Source organism: Suricata suricatta, chromosome 1, assembly GCF_006229205.1.
Source record: "Suricata suricatta isolate VVHF042 chromosome 1, meerkat_22Aug2017_6uvM2_HiC, whole genome shotgun sequence".
Classification (NCBI taxonomy): domain Eukaryota; kingdom Metazoa; phylum Chordata; class Mammalia; order Carnivora; family Herpestidae; genus Suricata; species Suricata suricatta.
Genome location: NC_043700.1, coordinates 35,186,745 through 35,207,151, shown reverse-complemented (window position 1 = coordinate 35,207,151; position 20,407 = coordinate 35,186,745). Strand labels below are relative to the sequence as shown.

Sequence of the window (20,407 nt, the reverse complement as noted above, 5' to 3'; positions counted from 1 at the left end):
TGACTCCATTTCCAAGGCTGTGCATATATACTATTTAAGTAGAGGAAGAGTTGTTTTAGATAATATGTGTTCTTTGTTTAATTGGCTGTTTGGTACCCTGCAGTCTATGCCCATAGGCAGTGGAATGAATTCAAAAGGCTAAGCATTTAAGCATCCTGTACACTGTCAGCACTGTAGCATGGAGGAACACCAGCTCTTCTTTAACTGGGACTACAACAAACCCTGATCTTAGTGGGGTCACCTTGACTTAAACTCACAGGGAAGAGATATTCCATAGTGCAAGTCTAATATTGGACATAGAAGTATTCCTCATGTTATCTTTGGGGGAGGAGTAGCATGACAAAATGCAGTGGTTTTCAAACTCTGCTCCGCAGAACCCACAATCTCTTACTTGGGGTAGCCTAGGTGCTATCCTTGGAGTGTGATGGGAAACTGATGTTTGAACCCTCTAACCCTCATTTCAACAAGAACAGCTATGCCTTGTCTATTTCACATGTTAGTCTCATATTAAGGGTTATTTTTAGAAATAGAATTCTTCTACTTTCCTTCCCTCACTCCCATTTTTCTATTAAAAGCCCTAATGTAGTTCCTAAGACCATTAGCTTTAAAATCCGAAACAGATTCAGATCTAGCTTTTCTACCTGCTAATTCTGTAGGGTTTTGTTTTGTTTTGATTTGATTTTGAGAGAGAGAGTGCAAGTGGGGAAGAGAGGCAGAGGGAGAGAGAGAGAGAAAGAGAGAGAGAATCTTAAGCAGGCTCCACTCTCAGTGCAGAGCCTGACACAGGGCTCCTTCCCATGACCCTAGGATAATGACCTAAGCATAAATCAAGAGTTAGACACTCAACTGACCGAGCTACCCAGTTACCTTGCTAGTACTGTGGTTTCAATGTCTTTAAACCATGGTTTTCTTGTGTTTAAATGGGTTAATAATGTCCATAAGGTGGTTTTAAGGATTAAATATGAAAACACTGACACCAGCTTAAATGTCCATTAATATGGCACTGATTTTTCTAAAAATGCTATAGAAAGATTTTGTTATGGAAAGAGGTTCCATTTATACTTGTAGGTGAAAAAAAGTACATTAAAATACGAAATAGGAAAAAAAATAAATATGATAATAGTGATTCCTTCATTCTTCTAGAAAAAAAGCCTTTCTTCTCTTTACCACCTTTACCAGTTAGGGTTTGATCAGAGGAGTACAACCACCATGACTGATATAGAATAAGGAACTTATTATAAGGAACTTAGGCAATTATGGGAACTGGTAAGGTGGTATAGCTTTGCTGTTTGTTCTGTATCTAGCGTTGGGCCTGAAGTCAACAGAGCTGACAGTCAGGAAGGAAAAATGGTTGTGAGGCAGGGAAGAGTGAGGACAAACTACTTGAGAAGCAAAATTGCGACTGAACACGGTGTCTGAGTGTTGGTGCTCCAGATTCAAGGGTATGGGTGACTTTGAACCAGCTTCCCACACTCACCTCTTGCCCAAGATTCAGCAACACCAAAGGTGGAGATCCAATGAGAGCAGGAGATGCCATGGACCTGGCTCCTACTAAGTGCATGAGGGGGAGATAGCGGATCATCAAAGCTTTGACATCAGGCAGTACTAAATTCTCCTCTACTCTCTTCCCTTCACCTACACCATCTCCATAGATGATCTGCCCATTTCTGTGGCTTTAACTACCTCTTACATTTGATGACTTCCTGAATTACCAGAATATTCCTTGCCCTGACTTTTCTATAATTTATGTTAGTGTGCTGGAGCTGGAATGACACAGACAAGAAGCATGCCACTAGCACTCTACCCTTCACCAATGACAAGCTTGGCTAATAGATGAAGCAATCTTTATCATCTGGATGGAGGGCTCATAATCTTTTCATAGCACTCTGGCAGCCACTACCAACCAATTAGAATTGATAGACAAGCTGGATTATATTTGCTATCCCTAGAAGAATAGGTAGATTCATTGAGATGGAGCTTAATGGAGATAAACAGTAATATCTAAGTAATCAAATATAAAATTAGTGGAAATGAAGATTTGGCTTAGCAGAAACCTGTGTGGAAAAGACTTAGAAGTGATTGATAGTAGATTCAATGTAGTTGCAGATTTCAGGGGATCATTGTTACCAGATACACACTCTCTCTCTTTCTCAAAGCTTTAAATGTATTGTTAGAATTAATGGTGCACAAAGGATGTGACATTCCTTTTATACCTTGTATACTGATGAAACCACACTGCAGACTTGGCTTCAGTTTGAAGGCCATATCTTAAGAATATCATCAACAAATAGGAAATGCCCCTCAGAAGGTAATGATAGAGGTGTTGCAGGAGACTTGAACCTATGTTATAATGAAGAACATTGTCAAAGTGCCAATGGACTTTCAGCCTGGTAAACAGAACCTTGGGAGATGTGATAGCTTTCCTCAAGAAGGTGCTGTATTTGGAGAGATGGTAATAAACTTGGGTACAAAGCAGAACTGAGGACAGTGGTAGAATTCAGCCGTACTTAGAAAAGAACACCTCCAAGTACAAGCCGATACAAACAATTCTGCTTGTAAAACCTTCATGTGTCTCATGCAGTTTTGGACCATACCAATGGTTTCTCCAAAACTTTCACCTTGGGGAGCTTCACAAAATGTAGATTTCTAGGTTCCACTCTAGATTTACTGAATCACAGTCACCTGGGATTTGTGTTAACAAATTGCACTTGATTCTCTAGTGGCCAATGTGAGGACCACTGGACAAGATGAACCCTAAAGAACCTTTTTTTATTTCTGGGACTCCATTCCTAGTCACCTGTCACAGGAGGCAGTAGGCATAGTGGTTAGGAATGAGTCTTGAACAGAATTCATGGGTTCAAAATCCAGCTGTGTCTCCAACCATCTTTGATTTTGTGTAAGTAAGACTCCGTACCTCAATTTCCTCATCTGTTAAATCAGGATGATAATGTCTGCTCATAGGGTGTTGCAAAGATTTAATGAGTAAATGAGTAAAGTGGGCACAAACAGTGCTTATATATGGCATATGTAATGTAAGTATTAGCTACTATTTTTTATACTGGAAAATGACAGATCCATTTAGAGGCCTGTTTGATTAATGCATGTGTGAGAAGTCAAGGAGAGAGAAGTAATTCAAAACCAAGTGCCTTATTGTTTTTACCTTTATATTATTAATCATTTTCAAAAATGGTCCCAGCTTTAATACAGAACATATGGAAATATTTCTTTGCTTGTTGCAAGGTCATCAATGCATAAAAAGGAAAATGAAGTTTACTTTTTAGTAATGTGAAACAGTAGAATGTGTAAGGTATAAACAGGGAGGAACAGAAACTTCCAAACTCAAGTCTTGCTGAGGTTTTCATGTGGAATCACATTCATTAACTTTTCCAAACAAAATGAAATATGCAGATCTTGGATATACAATCTGGTGAATTTTGGTAAATGAATATACCTTTAAATACCATCCCAAACAAAATATAGAACAGGCACTTTGCTCTGGAAAATTTTCTTGTATCCTTTTCTAGTCAACCCCTACTTCCCAAACACAACACCTTTCTGAATTCTGTTATTAGAGAAGAATTGCTTTGCTCTTGTTGAGCTTTCTATGAGGGAAATCATACGGTATATGCTCCTTCATGTCTTTCTTTACCAACATGTTCTGTTTTTCAGACTTATTAATGTTGAGCATAAATCAGAGGTTTTCTAAATTTTGTTTTTTCATTACTAGGCATTATTCCATTGTATAAATATATCATAATTTGCTATCACTTTGTGTGCTAATGAACGTTTAGATTGTTTTGAGATTTGGGCTATTAGGGATAAAGTTGCTATCACCATCCTTGTACATGTCTTTTTTATATGAAGGTTTTGTGTCTCTGGGACAAATGTCTAGGAGTAGAATGCCTGTGTCTTAGGGTAAATATCTGATTAACTTGGAAGAAACTAACAGTTTTTCAAAATAGTTTTATCATTTTTGCAATCTCCTCCAGAATGTATGAGAATCCCAGTTGTTCCAAATGGTCATTTACACTTGGTATTGTTGTTTTATTTGATGTCAGCATTTGTAGTGGGTGTGAGATAGTATTTAGTTGTTCTTTTGATTTTTATTTCCCTTGTGACAAATGATGTTCAGCACCTTTTCATGTGCTTATTGATCATTTTTATATCATTTTTATGACTAATCTGATCAAGTATTTTGTCCTTTGAAAAATTGGGTTATTTATCTTTTTGTTATTGACATGAACGTAGGAGTTAATTACATCTTCTGGACACAAGTGCTGTATCAGATGTAAATATTACAAATATTTCTTTTTCTTAGGCTGTGTCTTACTTTTTTATTTTCTTTTATTTTCTTTTTTTTGAGAACACATTCATTTATTATATGAATGTTTTTAAAATGATATTTTTGCTCCTTAGAGCTCATGTAGTACATATTTTTATCAATATATGACAGAGTATATCTATCATTCACATCTTATGTAGATTTTTTTCAATAGATGGTATTTAATTTTTTTTATTTGCTTGATTTCTTTTTTTCATAATAGTTTATTGCCAAATTGGTTTCCATATAACACCCAGTGCTTCTCCCCACAAGTACCCTCCTCCATGACCACCACCCCTCTCCCCTGCCCTCCCCCTTCAGCCCTCGGTTTGTTCTCAGTATTCAATAGTCTCTCATAATTTGTGTCCCTCTCTCTCTCCAACTCTCTTTCCCCCTTCCCCTTTTTTATTTTCTTAACAGTGTCTTTTTATAGGCAGAAGTTTTATTTTTTATAAACTCCAATTTATTATTTTTTCAATGTTTAATGTGTTTTTCCACCAAGAAATCTGTACCTATGCCAAGGTCATGAAGATATTCTCCTGTATTTCCCTAGAAGTTGTATAGTTTTAGCTTTTAGATTTAAATTTATAATTAATCTTAATTTTAATGTGTGCTCTGAGGCAGAGGTTAACATTCATTTTTTGTTTCATACATTTATCCAGTTGTTCTAGCACCATTTATTGAAAAAGGTTTCTCTCCCCCTTTGAATTGCCTTGACACCTTTATTGAAAATCAATGAAAGTGGTCAAAAGATACAAACTTCCAGTTATAAAATAAATAAGTACTGGGGATGTAATATACAACATGATAACTGCTGTATGGTATATTTGAAAGTGGCTGAAAGGGTAGATCCTAAAGTCTCATAAAAAGGAAAATATATTCCTTATTCTTAAAGAATTTTTAAAAATCTATATGAGATGAGAGATGTTAACTAAAGTTACTGTGGTAATCATTCCACAACGTATGTATGTCAATTCATTTTGGGGTATACGTTAAACTTATACAGTGCTTTATGTCAATTATATTTCAATAAAACTGGAAAAATCAATTGACCCTATGTGTGTATATCAGTTCTGGACTCTCTATTGTGTTCTGCTCACACAATTTATCCATCCACATGCTAATGGAACATTGTTATGATTAGATCAACTTTTGTAAATCTTGAAATCCTTAAGTGAGAATCCTCAAAATGTTTTTTTTTTCCAAATTATTTTGGCCATTTTAACTAAAATTTCCACACAAATTTTATTTTTTACATGAATATTTATTTAAATTCTTGTTTATATATATATACTGCAATATTGGTTTCAGGAAAAGGATTCAGTGCTTCATCACTTATATATGATGTCCAGTGCTCATCACAAGTGTCCTCCTTAATACTTGTCACCCATCTAACCCATTTCCCACACCTCCCTCCATCAACCCTCAGTTTGTTCTTTATCACTAAGAGTCTCTTATGGTTTGTTTACCTCTCTTCTCTTCCCCTATCCCTTCCCATGTGTTCATCTGTTTTGCTTGTTAAATTCCACATGAGTGAAATCATATATTTGTCTTTTTCTGATTGACTTATTTTGCTTAGCAGAATACTCTCTGGCACTATCCACATCATTCCAAATGGCAAGATGTCATTCTTTTTGATGGCTGAGTGATATCCTGTCGTATATATAAATAATGCATCTTCTTTATCCATTCATTTGTTGATGGACACTTGGGTTCTTTCTGTAGTTTGGCTATTGTTGATAATGTTGCTAAAACATCAGGGAGCCTGTACCCCTTCGAATCTGTATTTTTTTTCCTTTGGGTAAATACCTAGCAGTGCAATTGCTGGATCACAGGATAGTTCTATTTTTAACTTTTTAAGGAACCTCCAGCATGGCTGTGCCAGTTTGCATTCCCCTCAGCAGTGGAAGAGGGTTCCCCTTTCTCTGCATCCCTGCCAACACTTGTTGTTTCTTGTGTTATTAATTTTAGCTACTCTGACAGGTGTGAGATGGTATCCTATCATGGTTTTGATTTGTATTTCCCTGATGATGAGTGATATTGAGCATCTTTTCATGTGTCTGTTAGCTATCTGGATGCCTTCTTTGGAAAAGTATCTGTGTCTTTTGCCCATTTATTTACTGGATTATTTTTGGGGGGGGTTTGAGTTTGATAAGTTCTTTATAGATTTTGGATACTAACCCTCTATCAGATATGTCATTTGCAAATATATTCTCTCTTTCCATAGGCTGCCTTTCAGGTTTTTTTTTTTTTTTGGTTGTTTCCTTCCCTGTGCAGAAGCTTTTTATCTTGATGAAGTCCCAGTAGTTTATTTTTGCTTTTGTTTCCCTTCCCTCCAGAGACTGTCTGGTAAGAAGTGGCTATTGCTGAGGTCAAAGAGGTTGCTGCCTGCATTCTCCTCTAGGATTTTGATGGTTTCCTTCTCATGTTTAGGTCTTTTGTCCATTTTAAATTTATTTTTGCATATGATATAAGAAAGTGGTCCAGTTTCATTCTGCATGTTGCTGTCCAGTTTTCCCAAAAACATCTGTTGGAGAAGACTGTCTTTTTCCATTGGATATTCTTTTCTGCTTTGTTGAAGATGATTTGACCATATAGATGTGGGTCCATTCCTGTGTTTCCTATTCTGTTCCACTGATCTGTGTGTCTGTTTTTGTGCCAGTACCATACTGTCTTGATGACGACAGCTTTGTAATGTAGCTTATAATCTGCAATCTTGATGGCTCCAGTTTTGCTTTTCTTTTTCAAGATCGCTTTGGCTATTTGGGGTCTTCTGTGGTTCCACACAAATTTTAAGATTGTTTGTTCTAACTCCTTAAAAAATGCTAGTGGTATTTTGATAGGGATTGCACTATATATCCACTCAAATTTTAGAATCTACTTGTCTGTTTCTGTAAGGAGCCTGTTGGAATTTTGATCGAGTTTGCACTGAATCTATGAGAGAACTGTTATGTTAACAGTAACGATTCTCTTAATTCATGAATATGGTATATTCTGTCCCTATTTAGGTAGTTGTTAATTTCTCTCAACAATGTTTTGTAGTTGTCAGTCTTGTACAGCATTTGTTAAATTTCTAAGTGTTTTAAAATATTTTTTGCTACTATTACAATGGTATTTTTAATTTCTATTTTCATATGGCTTTGTGTATTGTGACCTTTCTAAACTCACTTATTCTAGTAGTTATTTTGTTGGTCCCTTAAGATCTTCTGTATAAACAATTATATCTTCATGAATAAGGATAATTTTACTTCTTCATTTCCAATCTGTAAGCCTTTCATTTGTCTTTTTTCACCACACTGCCTAGAATGTCATGTGCAAGGTTATATTCAAATAACAAGAGCAACATTCTTGTTTTTTTTCTGGTTTTAAAAAACTGTTCAATATTTCACCATTTAATATAATATTAACTGTAGGTTTTGATAGATGCTCTTTATGAAATTAAGAAAGTTATTTTTGACTATGCTAAGAATTTTGATCACTAATGAATATTAAAATTGTCAAGTGCTTATTTCTGTATCTATTAAGGCTATTTTATTTTCTCATTTTATTTGTTAAAATGCCAAATTATATTACTTGATTTTTAAATGGTAACTACTCTTACTTCCTGGAATAAACAGATTTGGTTATGATGGAACTGATATATGTATATATGTACATATACATACACACATGTCCATATCTGTGATGTGTTTCTGATTTGCTAATTTTTAACAGATTTTTGGGGTCATATTTATGACAAATGTTGGTTTGCCTTTTTATTGTCTTTTAGAGTATGTCAACTTTTTTTATTAGTGTTATGTTGGTTCAAAACAAGTACGGAAATATTTTCTCCTCCTCCTCTGTTTACTAAAATCATTTGCATAAGCTGGTACTATGCAATCCTTTAACGTTCAATAGAATTCTCCAAGGAACTTTCTGGGTCTAGAGCTTTCTTTGTGGGAAAATTTTGGACAAGAAATTCAATTTCATTAATAGATAAAGGATATCTTGATTTTCTATTTTATCATGTGTTAGTTTCGGTAAGTTGAATTTTTAAAGACATTTGTCTATTTCATATACTTTGTCAGATTTTTTGGCATAAAATTGTTCATGATGTTCTTTCATTATCCTGATAAAATGCCTATAGGATCTATATTAATAACAATTATTTTATCTTTATAATTTAAATTTCTTTTTCTAATAGCCTCTATCAGGTTTTTGATAAGCTGATTTGTGCATTAATCCTTTCTAAAAAGCAGATTTGGGTTTTCTTTTTATTTTTCTGTAATTTGTTGCTATTTTCTTGATTTCTTCTCTATATTATTTCTTTTCTTCTACCTGTTTTTAGTTTAATTTTTTTGTCTTTTTCTAGTTTCATAGGATTTCAACTTTGACCATTGATTTTGAGCCTCTCTTACATTCTGATATAAAGCCATACATTTCCCTCTAAAAACAGATTAACTGATTAATTATTACTTAAGTATTAATTATAAATATCCTTATGTAATTATATATAATTATTAATTAAAAATATCTATAAATATCAATTCATACAAAATCATTAATAGTTTTATTTAGATCTTTTAAATTAATGTTACTGATTTTTTTGTTTTATTGCTTTATCAACTAAGAAAGGAGATTTAACATCTCCTATTATCATAGACTTGTCTATTTCTTCCTGTAGTTCTATCAGGTCTTGTCTTATGTATCCATAAGCTTTATCATTAGCTAAACTGCACTTAGAATTATTAGGTCCTCCCAGTGGACTTCTCCCTTTGTCATTATAAAACATCCTTTTTATAGCTAATAATATTTCTTGTCTTGAAATCTATTTTGCCTAATATTAACATAGGCACCTCCACTTCATATGCTTACTGCTTGCATGTCTTTTTCTTTCTCTTTACTTTCAACATATAAGTGTACAAAGTATACCTATAGAAGATAATATATATTTAGATCTTGATTTTTATCTAGACCTACAATTTCTGCCTTTTAAATGTTTGGTCCATTTACATATAATATAATTATTGATATAGTTTAATTTAGCTATACCATTTGCCATTTATTTTCAACATTTTCCATTTGTTTTCTTTTTACCTACTCTTTTCCAGGCTTCCAGGTTAATTAAATATTTTTTTATTATCCTGTTTAGTTTTTTCTATAGACTCTTTAGCATTATATCTGTATATTTGTTTCTAGGGGATTATAATATGCATTCTTAAATGACCACTATGTATTTAGAACTAATATTTACCATTTTATGTAAAATATGATATTTTAAAAGTAATGTTCTACTCCTATCCATTCTTGTGCTATTGTTTTCATACATCTTACATCTTACACATATATACATTATAAACATCACTTTTAAATACAACAATACAACATTATAAGTTTTTTTTATTGTTTTCTGTCTTGAAATAAGTTTAGATGAATAAAAAAGGGAGTTACCCACATATTAGTCATTTATGGTATTCTTCATTTTTTCCTGTAGATCTGAATTTACATTTGGTGCAATTTGCCTTCCACCTGAAGAACTTCATAAGCATTTCTGTAATGTAGGTCTGCTGGAAATCTACTCTCTTAGTTTTTGTTTATTGAAAATGTTCTTAGGGGCACCTGGGTGGCTCAGTCACTTAAGCGGCTGATTTTGGCTCTGGTCATGATCTCACAGGTGTGGGTTCGAGTCCCATGTCAGGCTCTGTGCAATATACAGAGCCTGGAGCCTGCTTCTGATTCTGTGTCTTCCTCTCTCTCTGACCATCCCCTGCTCACTCTCTGTGTCTCTCTCCCTCTCAGAAATAAATAAACGTTGAAAAAAAAATAAAGGAGAGAAAATGTTTTTATTCTGCTTTCAGTTTTGAAGGGTTTTTTTGTTTTGTTTTGTTTTATTTTTTACAGAGCATAAAATTCTGGTTTGGCAGGTGCTTTGTTTTGTTTGTTTGTTTGTTTGTTTTTGAATAGTCCTAGCTCGTTTCTATTCCAAGTCCACTCTGCCTGGTATTCATTCTCCTTCCTGGGCAGCAATTTAATCAGTTTTCCACATCACAGCCTGAATCTCATCCTTCTGGTTTCATTTCACACTCCTCAGAGAACTCTATTGACCATTCTGTCCAAAATCACTCTTCTTCCCTGTTTCTCTCTCACTATCCTGTATATATCCTGTGTGACACTGTCGCAATCTTTAATTGTGATTTATTCATTTACTTGTTTCTTGTCTTTAAACCTGACTAGCTCCACCAAAAAATTATTTTGTCTCTTTTATTCTCTCCTACAATCTTGGCATTCAGCAAAATTACCTGGCATTGTAATGAAGGTGCAATGATGTTTCTCTAATATAAATGGATACAACTGAAGTTGCAGGGGAATCTAAAGTCTGGCTTTGCTAGACTTGAAAAGACACGTTGAGTAGTCCCATACTGCTGAACATTCCAGGACCATCTGTTTTACACACTGTCCTAGGAATATAAATACAAAAGTGATGCATCTTCAGGAAGCTTTTCCAGACTCTCTGAGTTAGAAACCATCTCCTCCTCTATTCACATCCATTCCACTCATCCTGACAGTGGTACTTTTTATGATCTACCTTGCACTGTTGCTATTTGTATACATATCTTCTCTCTCCAACTGACTGTCAGCTCCTTGCAGCAGTGACTAAAGTTTCCAACACATATTGGCAATCCTGCAGAAATAACTTTTGGGTATGCAAAGGTTTCAGGATACTCTTAATATTGTATTGTACTGAAAATGAATTGAATAAGAAAGTTAGCATTTTTGTTTAATAAAATTCTCTAGTTCTTTGAGGAAAAAGAAGCTGTATAATTCCAAACTAATTAGGATTTCAACTGAGCATTAATAAAGCCCTAACTTCCCACCAAGGACACTGTGTCATGTGTGGGGGAGGACTCCTCTGCCCCCTTTTCTGCCTTTGTTCTTGTTTATACCCAGTGCCTCTCTAGTTTATGTTTCCTGTAGTTTACATCATAATAAAGCACCAGCTCTTTCCTGCCCACGCCTCTGTTGGGCTGCAGAGCATGAGAATTGTAGTGGAAAGCACAGATCAGAATATTTTTTGGATTTGTTGGTGATCTTAAAAACGCCCATTTTTAAACGTAAATATTTATGCCTGTTGCCAAGCTGAACCTCAATTTGTTATGAGGAGAACTTTGATTAGTCTGTAGTCTGAAGAGGACCTGTATAAATAGTAGTTACCATTTATTATGACAGCCTTGGTGGAAAACTCAGGAGAGAGGAAAGCCTGACGCTGGTTTTCATATTCTGATTCCACATAAGAGAAAGAATGGATCAGGCCTTGATAAGCACTCCAGCAGCTCACGTGCTGGGTGTGATAGCGTCTAGGCTCTGGGTCTAGGAGCTGCAGTCCTCTTTCTGAGCCATGCACACCTGTGAAACGGAAAGGTGATGTGTGTACAGCTCTTCTTTATGGAAGCTTTATTTATTTATTTGTTTGTTTGTTTATTTTAAGACCCTGTATTGGTCTAGCAAATTCAATTTACCAAAGGGATTGCAAATATTATGGGCCAATACTTTTTAAAGTGTGTGTGTGTGTGTGTGTGTGTGTGTGCGCGTGTGTGTGTGGTCGGGGTTGGGTGACAGCACTGACACTTCTTATAGATTCCTAAGCCCAATCCAAAGACTGTAGAGTCAGAATCCATGGAATCTGTCTGGGATCTGCATTTTGGCACCTCCACACTCAGAAGTTTGGGAGTCATTGCTTGAGGTATTAGAGTCCGCAGTCGTCTCTTGCCTCTCTGAACTGTCAGCCTGGAAAGCTTTTGTTCCCTTAGATTGCTTCCCAGGAAGATCCTAGAGATCTGTGGTTTTATTGTTTTTTTCCCATAACCGAATTGACTCTTACCTGAATCACAATTAGGTAAATCAGTGTTCAGTTATGTATTTGAAACTGAAACAAAAACAATTTAGTCCTTACACTGACCAGTCCGGCTTATCATATGACCCAACAAATAGGTTTCCCTGAAACACGCATGGAGACCCTAAGAATTTGAGAGTCTCCGGGAAGTTCTGCTGTTTGTCACATTGCTGATGATATTGCAATATTCTGTCAGCAGGGCTCAAAAGATATAATCAGAAAGTAACCTTATTCCTGCCCTCTGCTGCTTTTTCAAGCCATCTCTGTGGGGTTAATGCTTCCCTACTCCTTGAGTAAAAAGTAGGATAAGTTTCATGAATTTTTACTCACTTTTAAGTGAGTTAAGGAGTTATTTACTCTCATAGATACATAGAAGTTCTATGCCATTAATTGATATATCCAGGAGAGAAAAATAATTTTAAAAAGTTTTAATGTTTATTTATTTGTGAGAGAAAGAGACAGAGTGTGACTAGGTAGAAGCAGAGAGGGACTAAGGCACAGAATCCAAAGCAGGTTCCAAGCTCTGAGCTGTCAGCACAGAGCCCAAGGCAGGGCTTGAACTCATAAGCCACAAGATCATGACCTGAGCCAACGTAACATGCTTTTGAACTGAGCCACCAAGGTGCCCCTAGAAAAATCATTTTTAAATATCTACAAACTGTTGGGCAACCTGAGTGGCTCAGTCAGTTAAGTGTCTGGCTCTTGGTTTAGCTCAGGTCATGATCTCACAGTTCCTAAGTTTGGGACCCACATCAGAGGCTCCTTCAGATTTTCTCTCTCTCTCTCTCTCTCTTCCCTTGCTCGTGTTCACTCTCAATCTCAATATAAATAAACTTAAATAAAATAAATAGCTCCAAACTTTACTAAAAATTAGTTTCCCTCCTCACCCCACCCCCAGCTCAGATTTGCTTAAATTGCCTATTTGCTGTGAAAAAAGTTCAGTAGGGCCCTCTCTTTTTCTCTGCTCATGGCTTTTTCTTTTATCCCTTTAGCTCAGAAGGCTGCCTCAGGTTCCTCCAGGGCTAAGGTGTGCAGGGTGTCAGGTTAGGAGGGGAAGGGATAAGAGTTGACTTGATAGATATGCATAGAAGGCTGGTATAGATGCTGCCAGATCTGGCAGAGAGGCTGCAAGCAGCTTTTCATGAGGTGATTTCATGGCTTTCTCAGGAACTCAGCATTGCTTGATATGGGCTAAGTATCTCCTCTGGGGTCACTTTGAGCCCCAGGATAGCAAGCTGAACACTCTTAACATTTTTCTGATGAGGTCTTATTGCCCCTAACTCCAATAGCCCGGACATTACATCACCAAACTAGCCCTGCTGATACCCAGTACAAACATGGTCTGTAGAAACTGTAACATACCTTTTACTCTCACAAGCTGTGAAAATATAGGTCATGCCCAATCTTGCCACCTTTCTTGCTTCACCATCAAGGTGGCTAACCAGCCACAGACTCTAGCATTTTGGATCTTGCAGGTGGTATCAAGAGTCTAGCACATGGCTTCCTGGGTGCAAGGAGGTACTTCTCAAGCTCTCTAGGGAGTTCCATTGAATTCTTTTCCCATAGGTTTGAGGTGACAGAGAAGGACACCCCCAATTCACATGGATGAGGGTAAGTAAAACTCACAGTTTATTATGTCTCCTTTAGGAAATCCTCTACCTATCTCTTTCTTCTCCACTGTCTTTTTTAGACTGGTGGTGGCTGGTCAGCTGGGGATTGGAAACTGGTTCTTGACTATTTTCTTTGGATGTTTTGGACTGGGGTTCTCATACTTCACTTTATTAATATGAGTGTACGGCTTCAATTTAGGGCTTCATCTGGGACATTGGCAAAAAGAGAGTCCCAGTTTAACATCTCTTTGAAATCATAATAATAGCTAACTTATGTCGATCTCTTGTTATGTACCAGACACTCTTTCATACATGCTTTATCGCACTCCATCCTTCCCAAAATCCTTTAAGGAAACATAAATCCAGAGAAGTCAAATAATTTGTGTAATCTCACCAGATTGCAGACTACAATAGTCCACTGATACTGTGAATTATTTTCCTTACAGAATAATGGGAATGATTTTGTTCCCTAGAAAGAAAATTGAATGCATTCATCAGAAAAAAATTTTTACAGCTATTTTTAATTCTGGCTTTTATGATAGTAAGATGTAGAATTTTGAGAAAATAAATAACAACTGTCACTTGATCATCATTTTAATATATTTTATTCACCTAATTCTTATAACAACCTTGTGATGTGAATGACATTGTCTTCATGTTGAGGCCAGGAAGAAATTATGTGACTTCCTCTAGATCATATAACCAGAAATAATTGGAACCACAAATTAAATCCAAAATTTATGGCTTCATAAGTTTATGAAACATGCCTTCAAGTTTACTTTTCTCTCTACCCTGATGGGATGTTATGACAGAAGGAATATCTTTAATGTGGGTCTCCAAGCTGTGGAAAATGTTTAAAGTTTTTTGGTTAAAGCTACTTTCTAACGTGTTTGACTCTAGATGAATCAAGATTATAAGGAAGTCAGGATTTTTACTAAAATCCTTGAAGGCAAACAACATCTTACTCATCTTGGAATCCCTAGAGCCCAGTCCAAAGTTGATAATTTATTAATGAATGAATTGAATGAATTAAATTAATAAACAAATTAATGAATAACTTTCTTTTAAACTCTTTGGTGAAACGTAAACTTTTATATGAATTAGAATGTTATCCTTCTCTTGGTATTTACATTTTACAAGATGATCCTGGAAGAACTCAAATGGATGAGGTCTAAAGCTGAATTTCTGATTCTGCCATTAGAATAGGTTTGAAAGAGTAACTGAGGCATCTTTTTCCTCTGGAGTCTCAAATTTCATTCCAGAGAGGACAGGTTACCATGTCTCTATGCCTTAAGGAAAAAGTAGAATGTGTCTTTTGTTTGTGTTACAAAATGTCCAGAAACACTCTATCTCAATGAAGCATGTGCTAATAATTTTAGTTATCCAGAAAGAGAGCGGCCTGCTTCTAACTTCTGCTAAGGAACCTGTGGGCTGGGCTCTGGAAGGAGAATTCAAATGTTGGTGGGGTAGACCAGATGGCCTCTAATACTCTGTCCTGAACTTTTAGAGATTCCAGAATGCATTCAGGTAGCTGATGGCAAGGACACAGCTCATCAAATCTGTCTGTTGTCCACAGGTCTGAGGCGCAATTACAGATGTACCATCTGCAGTGTCTCTCTAAACTCCATAGAACAGTATCATGCCCATCTGAAAGGATCCAAACACCAGACCAAGTAGGTACCTTTCATGCTTTCAATCTTTGGGCCTTTTGTATGTAATTTATAACATGGTGAAAAAAGGCTAAACATTTTACTTATTTTGAACTATGTCAATAGAAATGGCATCTCTTTATCTCCAAATTTCCCTTGATATTTATGTTGAAGACTCTAGGGTCAACCTGGCACAACTTAAAGAATGGCTTCTTCTTTTCTGGCACAAGTAATAACAGGCTTTATTGTTTGTTTGTTTTCATTTTTTAGTTTTTTCACGAACATATTCAGCATATTTTCACAAATTTTGGGAAACTTTTAGAGATATACTAACTGTTTCTAAATAAATTTTATCTGTGTTTGAAGGATGTGCCAGACTTTGGTGTTGTGAAGTCAAATTCTATGATTTTCTTATACCTCTTAACATTTCTAGATGAATATTGTTGATTAGTATAGAAATTGAACAAACTCCCTGGTATATCAAGTTGTTCACATGCATAGCTCTTTTCCAATTAAATGGAAGTTCATTCCGTTTTTTCCCCCCAAAATTCTCATAATTTTAAATCAGAAAAGCCTATTGGGTATAATTTCACCTACAAATTTCATAGTATAAATATACTGTACATCTTTTTAAAAAACAGTGACATTAGCTTTGTAGGTATTTTTAAAGTACCCGCTAGGACTGTTAATAAAATCTAATAAAATAGGGAAAAAACAAAGAATATCTGAAAAATATGTGAGCATAATTGTTTAATTTCTCTCATTCATCAAACAGATTTGACTGTATCAAGGCCTCATCAATAATGAATGATTCATTCAACAAACATTTATTGAGCACCCACTATATCTCAGACTCCAAAGTGTGCCCTGGGGAAGAAAAGATGAATCAAATTAGGCCTTCCTCTTGTGGAGCTCCCTGCCAGGCTGAGGAAACAGCCCTGTGAGCGCAGGAAATATTCTCTAATACCAGAATGTGTAGGCCCAGAGCTTTTGGTACCCAGGAGAGAGCAACAGGCAGGTTTGACAGGGCCATCGGTGAAGAACCCAGGCACATAAATGAGGTTGTGGTCTGATTTTGCTCACCATCATAATAACTCCACTGCCCAGCATAACACTTGACACATAAAGGGCTTCATAAACATTTCTGATGGAATGAATGTGTGATTTGAGAAGATAAGGGACAATTTTCCAGGCAGGGACATGAGGAAAATGCATTGAAGGCAAGGACTTTTTTTTTTTTTTGCAAAGGTATCACAAAGATGTAGGCCACGGGGGTCTGGTGTAAGTGAGGAAATGTCACCCTGGAGTTAGTTATGGACTCTTGGTCTTTCCTCAGTTGGTGCTGTCTCGTGAGTCAAAGCCGCTTTCATGACTTGTTTACTCTGATCCACTGCAGAGGGTTTTGTCGAGGTAATTCTTCAAAAAGATGTTTTCTGATTCATGATGGAGTTTCTAGGGCACTTGTATTGATTACTGGACATCTCCACCCCTTCCCTAACAGTTTACTCAGTGTGTCTCTAACTAGTATTTTGTGACAGGCACCGAATACAGTCTCATCAACATGTCATCTGATGGACACAAAGACACATTACAAGCAGCCACAACAATAAATGATAATCTTTAGAGGCATGCATTTATTGCTCTTAACAAATAACAAATGGTAGACAATAGTGACTTTAAGTGGCACTACTTAGGTGAAGGAATAATGCAAATAATATCTCCATCTCCAGGCAAATGTTTATCTCTGTCTGTGTACCTATCCAACTTCATGTGCCGGAATGTGTGCTGGGCATTTCCACAACCACCATCTCATTTAATCCCCTTAACTACCTTCAGATAAATGTCATTAACCCATTATTTTACACAAGAAAGCGAAGGCTCAGAGAGATTAAACGACCTACCAAGCATCACCTTGCCAACAAATGGCAGAACCAGGAGTGAACCTAGCAGTGTCTGACTCACGATTCTACTGCTCCGAGCTACCAGAGTGAGGACTGTAATAGGATGAACTTTGAAAATGAGAATATTCCTTTCCCAGTGGCTTTACTAATAAATGAGACTCCAGAGGTGTACCTCTCCTACCATGCTTCCTTTCCAGTAAATAAGACACTTGTCTCTACTTCAGAAGCACAAGGTTGTTCTCCTTCTAAAGAGGGGAATGAGGGAAACATGGAGGGGGAATCATTGCAAAAGCCCTGTCCTACGTGACTGTTTCATCTGCCCTTTTACCTCATTTGGATATCATGTGTGTGCATATGTGTGTGTGCATGTGTGTGTTTACAAGAAGATTGTTCCATAATTTTTTTTGTAATCCCCTTCTCAGGTCTGGCATCAAGTTTATGCTGACCTCATTAAACAAGATGGGAGGTCTGACCCTGTTGCTAATCTCTGAATGAGTTTGTGGTGAAATGTCACTTCTTACTTAAATATTAGGAAGAATTCATAAGGGAAAGCCATCTGGGCCTGGAGATTATACTGTGGTAATGTTTTTACTGAAAATTTAATTTCTTCAGTGGAGCCCTGTTCATATTTTCTATTTCTTCTTGTATCAGTTTTAATAAGTTATTTTTCAATGAATTTGCCCATTTTAATCTACATTTTTAAATATATTAGCATAAAGCTGTTCATGGTACCTCCTGATTTTATTTTTAATATCTCTGGGATGTTTTTTATTCCTAATATTGTTTATTTGTCTCTTCTTTTTTTTCTTAAAATTTTTTGTTTTGTTAAAAGTTATTTGAGGTTTTTTTGAGGAATGAATGTTGGGATTTGTTTATTTTTTCTGGGTACAGCTCTTTTCTGCCATTAAAAAAATGCTTTTCTTTCTACTCCTCATGTATTTAATTCTTCATTTCCCTCCAGCTTCTTCATAGAAGAGTGTAGATTATCCATTTTCAAGTATTTCCTTTTCTTCTAATATATGTATTTAAGGCTCTCAAAATTCCTCAACAAAGGATATAGGTACATTACACAAGTTATTTTTTGTATTCTAGAGGTTTTAATATGTTATTTTCATTATTATTTATTTCAACTTATTGTCTGATTTTTACTGTGATTTCTTCTTTTACTTATGGTTATTTATAAGTGTCTTGTTGAAGATCAACGTGTGGGGGGGGGTTTCTGTTTATATTTTGGGGGATTAATTTGTACTGGATTTCACTGGGGTCAGAGAACATATTCCAAACGATTTCAATCTCCTGAAATGTAGATAGACTTGCTCTGTGTCCCAGGCAAATGTTCAATTTTGATAAAACTCCATGTTCCCTTGAAAAAGAAAATGTATCTTTTTCAGTAATTAGGTAAGTGGCTCTGTATATCAATTAGGACAAGTTTTTTAATCCTGTTTCTTCATCAAGTTTTTAAATCTTCTATGTTACTAATTTTTTTATGTTTATTATATCCATGAGAAATAGAGGTACTTAAAAAACTTATGACTATAAATAAGGATTTTTCTGTGTCCTTTTAATTCTACTTCTTTGCATTATATATTTAAAGGTATCCTATTAGATGCTTACAAACTTAAGATTTAAAAAAAAATATTCCTATGGAATCAGCCCTTTTGTCATCATGAAATGTCCTCTGACTAGTCATTTTGTTCTTAAAGTACATTGACCTCAGCTACCCCAATTCTTCAAATCTTCCAAAGCTTTTCATTTAAATTTTATCCAGCTTTTGTTTTGTTCTCAGGTGGAAGGTTAGTATGATACCAGTTACTCTATCAGAGCTGAAATTGGAAGTCAGCCAAATGGTTCTTAATGACTCTAATCTGACCGATTAAATCAACATAAGTATTAGGGTGTCAGTAATTTTCAAGGTCTTATATTTATATTTTTAGTAATAGCTTCTATAGAGGTGTTCAGATGGGAGATTATTAAATTGTGTAGTGGAAAGAACACTGAATTTTGAGTCAGGGGATTTTATTTCTAGTGCATCTTTGCCACTGAGTGACCAGGGGCAATAACAAATCTTCTTTAAGTCTCACTTCCCTCATAGTTAAGTGATTAGTGATGTCAAGAACATAACAAGTGCATGTCCGCTTTCTGTGCCTTGCTCACAATCCTGGTACTCTTTCTTACTACTTAGGAATTCAATCTTAACACTCTTAACATGTACCCAGTCAACCTTTACCATTTTATTGGAACTAGCAATGTTCTTACAAAATTACATCCACCCAGAAGCTCAGAATGTGAATTTTTTTTTGCAAATAGGGTCTTTGCAGATGTTAAGAATCTTAAGATGAAATAATCCTGGTGTTTTTATGAGAGGAAGAAAGGCATATTGGGGCACAGAGAGAAGAAGGCCACTTGAAGAAAAGGTAGAGATGAGCTTTGTTCCTCCCAGCCAAGACAATCCAGGAGCCAGCAGGGTAGGGAAGAAGAAAGGAGGGATTCTCCTCTAGAGCTTTTGGAAGGGGCTGCTGACACCTTGATTTCAGATGTATATGCTCTAGATCTGAGAATAGATTTCCATTGTTTGAAGTCACCCATTTTGTGGTATTTTTTTTCAGGGAGCCCTAGGAAATAAATGCATTGTGAAACATACTTGCCTTGTTCCTGAAGTATCCTTTCAATTATGTTTTCCAGGCATCTCCCTCCTATGTCTATACCAGTAATGATAACAACAATGATGATGATGTATATGTTGAGGATGCCACCACTGTTAACTGGAGGAAACTTATGCACAATACCCGTAGCATCCCTGTAATTGACCAGATGTTTGCATCTTCATTTTATAGGTTAAAAAATTAAGACTCTGAGAAGTAACTTGTCCAAGGCTCCAAAAATAATTGGTTGGCAGACCCAAGGAGAGAAGTCAGAAAACTGGCCATCATTCCTATTGCAATAATACTATTATTATCATTTTGTTCTTTCCTAGTAGTAAAGAGGCTTTTTCTTTTTTGGCAAATGTCATAAACATCAAAATGGCAGTCAAATTTTACTCCACAGTTCAATAATAA

General features: G+C 35.9%; 1 protein-coding gene across 1 annotated transcript in view; it reads left to right on the top strand.

Annotated features, from left to right (window-relative positions):
• Window positions 1-20,407, top strand: part of ZMAT4 (zinc finger matrin-type 4) — a 339,027-nt gene that overhangs the window by 275,688 nt on the left and 42,932 nt on the right. The window contains exon 6 of the mRNA XM_029939109.1: window positions 15,378-15,474. Within this exon, the coding sequence (XP_029794969.1) occupies window positions 15,378-15,474 (97 nt within the window). The remainder of the gene's footprint in view (window positions 1-15,377; window positions 15,475-20,407) is intronic.